Source organism: Orycteropus afer, unplaced genomic scaffold (assembly GCF_000298275.1).
Source record: "Orycteropus afer afer isolate SDZICR_OR568_19922 unplaced genomic scaffold, OryAfe1.0 scaffold00274, whole genome shotgun sequence".
NCBI classification, from domain to species: Eukaryota; Metazoa; Chordata; class Mammalia; order Tubulidentata; family Orycteropodidae; genus Orycteropus; species Orycteropus afer.
The window spans coordinates 259913-271418 of NW_006921861.1; the positions used below are offsets into that span (position 1 = coordinate 259913).

The 11506-nt window shown below is 35.9% G+C and overlaps 1 protein-coding gene across 1 annotated transcript in view; it reads right to left on the minus strand.

The window, feature by feature from the left end:
• The window catches only part of SAP130 (Sin3A associated protein 130), a 169013-nt gene that overhangs the window by 78547 nt on the left and 78960 nt on the right, over positions 1-11506 (minus strand). Inside the window, exons 11-14 of the mRNA XM_007950508.1 lie at positions 7236-7377; positions 5221-5342; positions 3231-3533; positions 1726-1900 (exon numbers count right to left, since the gene is read on the minus strand). Of these exons, the coding sequence (XP_007948699.1) occupies positions 1726-1900; positions 3231-3533; positions 5221-5342; positions 7236-7377 (742 nt within the window). The remainder of the gene's footprint in view (positions 1-1725; positions 1901-3230; positions 3534-5220; positions 5343-7235; positions 7378-11506) is intronic.

Sequence of the window (11506 nt, forward strand, 5' to 3'; positions counted from 1 at the left end):
AGCTGATAAAATTCTTCAATTTCCTCATCTGTGGCTTTGGTGGTTGGGGCATAAATTTGAATAACAGTCATATTAACGGGTCTTCCTTGTAGTCATATGAATATTATCCTATCACTGACAGCATTGGTTCTTTACAGGGAGCAAATCGCCAGGTGTTTTCACCCACAGAGCATCTGGGTGGGTTGAACCATGGAATTTTTGGTTAGCAGCTGAGTGCTTAGCACTGTGCCACCAGGGCTCCCTGATTTTAGCCTAGCCTCTTTAAAAGAGCAAGCCCTTTCTTTCACTCCCAGTTCTAGAGGTACCCAACCTAGCCCATTCCTAGTCCTTTTGAAGATACTGTAACTTAAATGATGATAGTTCTCAACTTTCCCCTGTATAGGCTTAAAATTCAGCTTTCTCATTTGCTTGTGAGAAATAATTTGCATATCTGCTTTCCAACTTCCAAAGTTTTGTTGTTTTTGAGTCCTTTTATGGTCTTCGCTTCCTTGTGTTTCTAATTAAAAAAAACAAAACCTTTCTATAATGAAGTTCTACAGGGTTTTGAAGAGATAAACTGAGATGTGTATGTTCAATCTGTCCTCTTCATTAGTAAGCTTTGCCTTGTGTTTTTATCAGTAAGGTTATGTCACCATGGACTGATTTATTGTGAAAAGATATTCTTTATAAAGCATTCACAAATGAGCAAAGACACTTGAGTCTAGACAGCACTCTACGCATCTGAACACCTTTTATGGGCCCTGGTCCTAGAAATTTAAGTTTACTCTATGAAATCTTCTAATGTTAAGCTATTAGCTCAATGAAGCCATAGAACTGTGTTCTCTTAAAAGTGGACTGCTCATCTCTCACCCTACAAAATTTAAAGTTAGTTTCAAAGTATGGCACATATCTTCCTGTGACTCACCAATCCAGACTTTGTTTATATGTTGTTGTTGTTGTTGTTATGTGCCATTGAGTTGGACCCGACTCATAGCGACCCCTCCTTGGGTTTCCAATGCGGTATCACTATGGAAGTAGATTGCTCAACCTAACTTCTGAGGAGTGGCTAGTGGGTTTGAACCACCAGCCTCTGCTTATCAGTCAAGTGCCTTAGGCACTGAGCCACCAGAGCTCATTGTTTATATAGCTACCCAATATAAGTCTTAATAATCTTGGGAAACTGCTTACCCTTCATCCTGGACTGTAACAAAAAAACATAATGGTAATGCTAATGTACCTACTAAACAAGCCCGAGTTAACTATAAGCTATTTTAAGGTTCTAGGATTAAATCCCAGAACTAGTAGTATGCAACAGTTGCTTATAAATTAATACACCATGGACTTGTGGATTCTTAATACCCTATAGCTTGTGCTTGGTAAGGTTCTACTGAATAAATCTGTAGTCAAGTTATTTTGGAGGAAATTAAAAAATGCCACAAAAGATGAGAAATCAGATTTTTCTACCAGCACTGAAGGAGTTCCCTGGGTGGCACAAACAGTTAAGCACTTGACTACTACTCAAAAGGACTACCCAGAGGCACCTTAGAAGATGGCCTGAAAATCTGCTTCGAAAAGATCATACACTTGAAAATCCTACAGGGCAGTTCTACTTTACACACATGAGGTTGCTATGAATTGAAATCAAATGAATGGCAACTAACAACAACAATTACACTGGATGAGTGACTATTGTTTATATTATACCATAAACCCGAGGTGTCAATTGGCATTACTGAGTCTACTCACCCATCAGTGGCAGGTTTCTTCCGGAGTATACTCGGCCGGGGTGATGAGCCCTGGGCTGGAGCATTGGTGCTGGAGCTCTGGCTGTGGGTCTGTACCACAGTGGTGGCTGATGGAGCAGCACTGAATGAATTGTTAATAGGGTTGGCTACAATTGTGGCTCCATCTGCCAACATGACTGTTGAAGGAAGGGGAAGGGCCAGGAAAGAACAATGAAGACAGGGAAATGGAAGGGACCTTACCAGTATCACAGAAGACATACATAAAAAGGATTAGACCACTGGCATCAGAATATCCATGTTAAAACCCTGTATTTACAACAACTTAAAAGGATGGGAGCACAATGTTCATCTGCCTAAAAGCAGATGGTAGAGTGGGGATGTCACTAAGTCTACTGACATATGATCATAACTATTCATTTTCCTTTGCTTTATAATCATAGTAAAAACAAGATAAGGTACATAACCAAGCCAAAAACCAAACTGACTGCCACAGAGTCGATTCCGACTCATAGCAACCCCCTTTGGGTTTCCAAGGTGGTAAATCTTTATGGAAGTAGACGGCTCTATCTTCCTTTCATGAAGCGGCTGGTGGCTTTGAACCACCAACCTTCTGGTTAGCAGTCAAATGCCTTAGGCACCACGCACAACAGCTCCTTAAGGTATATAAAGTATATAGAATATTTAGCGGAATATCTCACTGCACATAGTGCTTTACATTTTTAATGTAATTCTTACCTTCAATTATTATTTCCATTTTAGATATAACAGAGTGCCACAAATAGGAAACAAGTCCTGTTAGCTTGACAGCATACTCCAAAGCATACTTCAAGAAACATGTTCCTACATTTTTGTAAAACACCACTCCCTGTCAAGCCCTAATACTGGGACAATCATTCTGGTCTAGTTTGAGGACACCATTCAATAATTAATTTTAACCACACTACATCTTTAATCATACCATAATCAGGAATTTGTCCATATATGACCTACAAAAATGGCAATTTCAAATGACTGAAGTTTCAAATAATAAAGTGAGTTTTCTAGCAGGTAGTATTATTCACCATCTACCTGGCAATTAAAATAATTAGTTCCAAATTGCTCTCTTTGTGCTACAGTTAATACCAAAAATCAATATCCTTGCCAAAAAATAGCTATCTTTAATTATATCAGAAAATTACAAATACTCTAAGCACAATGACTTATTCCATTTCTTTTTAAATACTGACACAATATTAGCTAATATTGTTAAGATTTTAAAGCTTTATACGCAACCCTTAAAAAAATCTTAAGTTGAATGTGGACTCTATCAGTTAAAGTTAATTTACTCCCTATACCATATTAGGCTGTTTATGTTATTTCTAATGTTTACAATGACCCTGGAAGGTAAGTTCTAAGCAACACATGCTATAAAGATGAAACTAAGCCCTAGAGAAAGTATCTCAGATTACAAAACCAGCAAGTTGGCACAATCTCAACATTGTTTTCCATGCAAAACATTAAAATTACCTGAAGTCTTTCCTTCAGGTGGTGGCTGTTGAGTACCCAGCGGTGCAGGCTGCAGTCCCTGTGTGTTGATTGGGGTTGCTGAGTGAATTCCCTGTGTTCCAATTGGGGCTGGCTGTATTCCCTGTGTTCCAATGGGGGCTGGCTGTATCCCTTGTGTACTGATGGGTGCTGGTTGGATCCCCTGGATATGTCGAGCATGAGATGCATCCACTGTCATCAACTGCATGGGGTTTAGGTGTACTGCAGATGCTACCCCAACACCAGTCTGAGCTGTGATGGCAGAGCTTGGAGCTTGAGCTGAAACTAACAATAATGTAAAAGTGACTAAAACAATGATGTTATCACTGATAAAAACCAGTCCACATAAAGAAGGGAAAAAAACTCCAAACAAATCTAATATAAAAACAGAATTTTCTACTGTATAAAATCTAAATCCTCATTCAATGATTAATTAAAAACAAGGTTGGTTGTTCTCTTCCCTACTCCCTACAAATTTGATAAAAAATTTTTATTTTATTTTTTTATATAAGATTACTTGAAATAAAATAAGAAAAAAGCAATTAACTACTAAATTTCAATCACGGGCCAGGCACTGTGCTAAATATTTAACATATAAATAACATCTGAAATATTCATGACTAGTAGGTCAAGAATATTTACTTTAACCGATAAAACAAATATCACAGGAACTTCTTAAAAATGAATTTTAAACTGCATATCCACTGATGGGAATGAATACATTTCCTTTTTTTTCTACAAGACCAACACATCATCTACCATGCATATTAAAAACAAAGAAAGAAACAAAACACTGAAAGCAAACAGCATTACCAAGAAGCATCAAAAAGAAAGGATTTCTAATTATTCATGAGAAGAAACAAACACAAATGACTTTTCTTCTCAGTTATCAAAACGAGCTATACATGGAGGAACCTGCTTCCAATGCTATGTATTTAAATATCTTGTAATTTAAGTATCTTAAGTATCTTGTAATCTTGAAAATTTTTGCCCAGCACTGTCCTGTGAAAATATGTCACATTATACCTAAACTTTCCAGCAGCCACATTTAAAAAAAAAAAAAGTGAAATTAGTTTAAATAATTACTGCATTTACCCTATACATAAAAACAAAAACAAAAAAAAACCCTACAATTTTAAAATACAATATAAAAACTATTTATATTCTACAGTTCTATTTTCTGAACTGTTTTCAAAAAGTAGTATGTGTACATCACAACTCAGATACTGAATTTTCATTACACATTATTTGATACGTATTTTGATGTCACAGCATCTACAACTGAAAAGGTAGTTTCACATTGCCACCTTGTTCCACATACATTTTGTTTCCCCAATTTTAATTTAATCAAAATAAAAATTCAGCCCCTCAGTTGCACTAACCCCATTTCAAGTTTTCCACAGCCCTGTGTGGCTCATGGCTGCTGTATGAGACAACTCAAGGACAGAAAGACAAAGCCTTTCTTTGGTCCACCTGGTTGTCTGATGCCTAAATTAAGTTAGTGGTCCACAGGGAAGGATTACATAAAAGCCCTGAAATTGGGAAAAGTAACATTACTTACTTGTCAGGATGGTAAGTGTTAAACATAACTGGACAAAACTGAAACACACACACACACACACACACACACACCCCAAACCAAAAGAACAACAAAAACATTTCAGATATCCCACAAAACAATAGAACTCCATAGGAGTACAGCTCTATTCACTAAAATTTTTCTACCATTTCAAGGTGCAATAAAAATTGGTAATAGGATTATCCTCAGAATGAGATAAAACTTTGTGATTGTCACTAATAAGACACAAATTTTTAGGTCACAAGGATGGTTATTTAAGCCCTTAAAGCTTCAAATTTTAGTTTTATCTGAATCTGAAAATAGAAGCTCGAGTAATTACGTATCATCCTAGAAATATAAACTACTTCCAAAAATTAGAATGTTAAAAGCCATCTTAGAGAAAGAGGATCATACCTGGATATTGTCGGATAGTAGACACTGAACTAGTGATGGGAGTGTAAGTGTGCGCAGCCAGCGGATATGCAGATGGTGGGTAAGTTGGCAAAAAGTATTGGAACTGAACAGGAACAGACGGTCTATAGATGGAACATGGGTGATAATGAGACAAATGGTCTCTTTCCTTCTTCATCTTTAAATATACTATCCTCTAGATCTTCTTCATAGTCTTTGTAACTACTGTACTACCATTTCCCAAATTGTGTATAAAACAAATAATATTAGATCAAAGGAAACACACCTAAAAAAATTTAAAAAAATAAGTGGATACTATAAATAATTATATAAATACATTTTCAAACAAATTATTTTTATGGATCATTTTTTACAAGAATAATTACCAAAAGTGACTCAAAAACTCAGTAATCAAGTCTCCCCACTCAATCCACAACACAATCTCAAATTGTTCTTACTGGAAATTTTATTAAATATATGTAAAACAGATAATCCCACTCTTACACAAATGGTTTCAGAGAACAGAAAAAGTGATCTAACTCTTAAAATGTTAGTCATTTTTTGAGTTTAATATAGGCTTGATATGAAAATTGGAGAGCAAGACAAAAAGAGTATAAACAAATCTCACTTCTCTATATTGATACAAAAATTCCTAAATAAAATGGAATTGAGTGCTGGATAAAATTAAACACATCATACTTAAATAAGGCTTATCCTAGAGTAGACATCAGATTTCCTTTTAATGTTTTAAACAAACATTACCATTCATGTCATGAATAAGAAAGACAAGGTGACTCACTATCTCTGCCTCTATTCAACCTTGCACTGGAAGCTCTAACCAATATAAGACAAGAAAAAATAGGTATAAACAGAAAGATCCTCTACCCCCTCCAAAACTGTCCTTATTTGTACATGAACTGAACATTTACATAAGAAATCTAAAAGAATCTACAAATTTTTAGAGCTAATAAGAATGTGTAGTAAAGTAGGACTCCGACGATGGGGACATAGCAAAACCCATAGAACTGGCCTGAGTGGTATTCCCAGGGCTGAATGGAGATTATCTGAGCACCAAAATAAATTATAGTCACAGATTATAATAAATAAAACCAAATCTCTGAACCAATGCTGATTTTAAAAAAGAAACAACTAGAGAAACAATGGGGGGGGTAGGTAAGAATATCAACTAAAAACATATGGCAGAAATGACAGAAATAAAACCACTGCTCAGCAACTAACAGATTAACAATGGATTCAGTCAAGAATCATCAATGGATGGTAAAAGTACTGAAAGTTTATCACGGAACAAGAGATTTACATTCAAAATATCTTTACATAGATTATTCATATACAAAGGAGAAAAAGTTACCTTGTAGTAGAAAATACTAGTAAACATCACCTCAGCTAAGCAGTCAATGTTAACTAATAATGGGACAAACAAAAAAAGCTCTCATATGCAGTAAGAGTAGTAATACTTAATAACATTTAAGTGGCGTTCCCTCCAAAAATACATTACCTGTGTGTACCCATTAGGAAATCACCTTAGTAATCCAAATTTATACTCTATAACACAACTGACCCGTTCTTGTTAAAAATATCAATGTATGAAAGACAAGAAAAATCTAAAAATAGGTTCACACAGCTGTACTGTGATTAAAGATGCTTTTGTTCTTAATAGATACAAACAGACATACTTAGGAATAAAGGGGCTATGATGCTGCAACCTTCAAATGCTTAAAAAAAGAAAAAGAAAAACACACACAACACACACACACACGAAAGTAAACTAGCAAAACAATAAAAGTAGGAGACCATCCATCAACAAGAAAATGCTGAATAGCACATTTCCCTATCATTTGAGACCTACTTTACTCTCCACATAAAAAAGAAATTATACAATGTGTGTTGTTTCCAGGAGACATTTGAAAATATGAATAAATATATTTCATACGTTTTACTGAAAAACGAACACTATAAATGACACAACGGGGCGGCGTAACTAGTATTTTCCCACCTACCTATTGTCACTTCGGGTTTCCATGGCCACAGGATTCGGAGAGGCCCGATGTCCTGAAATGGGAATCAGGCTACTCCTCTCCGCAGGGTAATCAGGCTGGATCCGAGGAGAAGTGTGTGTGATCTGCTGGGGCACAACCTTAGCTACAAAAAGCAAAATCCAATACAGCATCACTCATGTGCTATTACTGGCATCTCAAAGCATTCCTAGCCAGTGACCATCTTGAAAATGCAAACAGTAGTAATTAGCCTGGATCTAAGTGTTACTCAAAATGAAAAATAAAAGATGAATACATAAAGTTCAACTGAATTATTTCAATCCAACAATCAATCCACTGATACAAAAAAGCAGGGTTCAATATAATATATCAACAAAAGTATCAGTGAGTGCCACCTCCTTCTTGGAGGTTTTTTTTTTTTTAAGGTGAAAATTATGTAGTTAAAACAAAAATTTTGAAAACAGAAATCACATTCTAATCCACAGTCTACAGCTAATTAGTATGAAGTAAGTAGATCATGTTAATTCTCATGTCTCAGTTTCCTCATTTATGGAGACTGCTCTAAATTACTGAGTAATGATTTCTGAAGTCCTTTAAAGTTGTAAGATTCTGCATACTTTACAGCAAAATAAAAGTCAGTATTACCTCAGGGTTTTCCAATTCAATTTAGTTTGCTCTCTTCTACAATTTGTAATCAAATTTTGTTCAGAAAGTTGCTCTGAACTGGGACAAGAACCTGTCTATTAATTCCTGTTAATCCCTTGAGGATTTGGAAAAAGCTGTAACTTTTGAGATATATAGGGATAGTTTCCACTTGTATAAAGAGCATGTTATATCAGTGACAGGACAAAATACTGGAACTAGGATGACACTACCATATTATTCCCATTGCAAGGCACTGAAACTCAAGGTGAGCATTATAAACCTACTATAGCAGATACCCAGCTAGCTCTTGAGGAAAGGAGCTGAAGTTTCTGCAGGATGCTAGCCAGGAAGACCCATGCACCACTCACACTGGAATTAACTGGTTAATGTAGAGAAGCTTATAGAACATGTTTTCCATCAAACCAGTAAATGAATAAGTACAACACGTGCTGAACTAAACTAGCTTTGTTTTTTCACTGTGTCATCAAAAGGTATGAATGTAATTGCCATGAGGCAGGCAGCTAACCACTGGCTGGTGACCATACACACAATGAGTTACTCTCACAGTTTTAAATCTTCATTTTCTCCCACAATTCGCAATCATTAAAAAAAAAAAAAAAACTTTCAGACACATATAATTATGCAGAAAACATAATGCCACAATGATTATCTCCAAAGATAGCCATTTTTCTCCCTCTGCCTTTGATAATTCTGGGACCACTGTTGGGGGTGGGTCAGAAACACTTGGAAAATAACATTGGTATTCTGTTGGAGATGAACATTCGTGAGAAGGAGAAACTATGCTGCTGGCTAATCAGGTTTTTTCTTCCTGATCCAACATATTCCTATGAGTAACCATGGCTGAATTCAACACATAGTATCTCCTAGGGAAAGCAAGTGTAAATTTGGAAAAAGCAGTTCTGGTGATTTTAATATACCACCTACATGTCAACTTAAAAATCAAAGTTCTAGGGTATATCAGTTTCTGTTCTCAGTCAATGTCCCTCTTTAGGGGAAACTATTATGATGTAATGAAGAAATACATGGGTTACTATAAAAGTGGAAGAAAACTACAACACAAATCTGTTGGAACTTAGGGAAAAAAATCACATCAATTGGCAGGTATGTTTGGATACATTTGTCAAATGATGTTCGTATTTGGAACTTGGTAAATTGTTTAAATTCAAAGATAAATGAGTGAGGGAAGCTATTAGGTATCACTGAGTTGGTTTTGAGTCACAGTGATACATCAGGTACAACAGAATGTAATATTGCCTGGTCTTGGACCATCTACATAATTGTTAAGGTATTATGTTTGACCACGTACTTTACCAAGCATGATGCCCCTCCCCCTGGACTAGTCCTTCCTAATAATGTGCAAAATATGAGAGGTGAAATCTTGCCATTCTTGCTTCTAAGGAACATTCTGGCTGTATTTCCTCCAAGGCAGATTTGTTTGTCCTTCTACCAGCCCATGGTACATTCAGTATTACTCTCCAATAACACAATTCAAAGGCATCAATTCTTTTGCAGTCTTCTGTAGTCACTGTCCAGCTTTCACATGCATACAACATGACTGAAAATACCATGGCTTGGGTCAGGGGCCCCTTAGTCTTCAAAGTGACATGTTCACTCTTCAACATTTTAAAGAGGTCTTTTGAAGATTTGTCCAATGCAATATGTCATTTGATTCCTTGACTACTGCTTCCATGGGACTGATTGTGGATCCAAGTTAAAGAAATCCTCGACAACTTCAATCTTTTCTCCATTTATCACAATGCTGCTTATTGGCCCAGTTGTGAAAATTTTCATTTTCTTTATGTTGAGGTGAAATCTATGATGAAGGGTATAGTCTTTGATCTTCATCAGTAAGTGCTTTAAGTCTTCTTCACTTTCAGCAAGCACAGCTGTGCCATCCAGATATCACAAATTGTTAATGAGTCTTCCTCCAATCCTGATGTAGTGTTCTTCTTTAAATAGTCTAGTTGGATTATCTGCTTAGTACACAGATTGAACTAAGTATGGTGCAATGATACAAGCCTGATGTACACCCTTCCTATTTTAAACCATGCAGGATCCTCTTGTTCTGTCTGAATGACTGCTTCTTGGTCTATGTAGCAGTTCCTCATGAGCACAATTAAGTGTTTTAGAATTCCAATATTCGAATGTGTTATGATCCACAGAGTTGAATGGCTATAAAACACAGGTAAATATCTTCCTAGTATTTTCTGCTTTCAGCCAAGATCTATCTGACATCAGCAATGTCATCCCATTTTCTATACCTCTTGTGAATCTTGCTTGAATTTGAATTTCTGACAGTTTGCTATGATGTACTGCTGTAAACATATAAAAAATATAGGATACAAGAAAACCCGAGACTCAATAAAAAATCTAATGGAACTAATTGAGAGATTTAGCATTGTGGCAGGATACAAGATAAACATCCAAGTATCAGCTGGATTCCTCTACACCAGCAAAGAGATTGCTGAAAAAGAAATAAGGAAATCAATACCGTTCTCAATAGCTACTAAAAAATAAAATACTTGGGAATAAATCTTATTACCAGGGACACAAAACACCTCTACAAAGAAAACTGTAAAAAACTACTTCAAGAAACCATAAGAGATTTACATAAATGGAAGAACATCCCATGCTCTTGGATAGGAAGACTGAACATTATGAAAATGTCAGTTCTACCCAATTCAATGCAATCCCAATCCAGATCCCATCAACATTCTTTAGGGATATGGAAAAAACGATCACTAACTTTATATGGAAAGGAAAGAGACCTCGGATAAGCAAAGCACTACGGAAGAAGAAAAACAAAGTAGGAGGTCTCACATTGCCAGATCTCAAAACCTACTATACAGCCACAGTAGTCAAAACTGCCTGGTATTGGTTCAATGACAGATATATAGACCAATGGAATAGAATTGAGAACCCAGATATAGATCCATTGACCTATAGTCAGCTGATCTTTGACAAAGGCCCCAAATCCATTAAATGGGGAAGAGAATGTTTGTTTAATAAATGGTGCTGGCAAAACTGGAGATGCATTTGTAGAAAAATGAAACAAGATCTGTACCTCACACCATACCCAAAAACAAACTCCAGATGGATCAAAGACTTAAATAGGAAACCTAAAACTACACAGTTCCTCAAAACCTAGGGGCAAATTTAAGGGCCCTAATATACGGCATAAATAGACTATCAAGGATAACACAAAATGCACAAACAACAGAAGAGAAACCAGATGATTGAGACCTTCTAAGAATTACATTTTTATGTGCTTCCAAAGACTTCTCCAAGAGTCAAAAGAGAACCTACAAATCAGGAAAAAATATTTCGTAATAATATATCTGACAAGGGACTTATCTCTAGAATTGACAGAAAACTCTTAACACCTCAATAACAAAAAGACAAACAATTCAATTAAAAAATGGGTAGAAGACATAAATAGACACTTCACCAAGGAGAATATTCAAGCGGCCAACAAACATATGAAGAAATACTCACGATCATTAGCTATTAGAGAGAATCAAAACAACAAGGAGATACCATCTTGTTCCAGCACTAGTATCAAAGTTCAACAAGACAGAAAATAACAAATGCTGGCAAGGTTGTGGAGA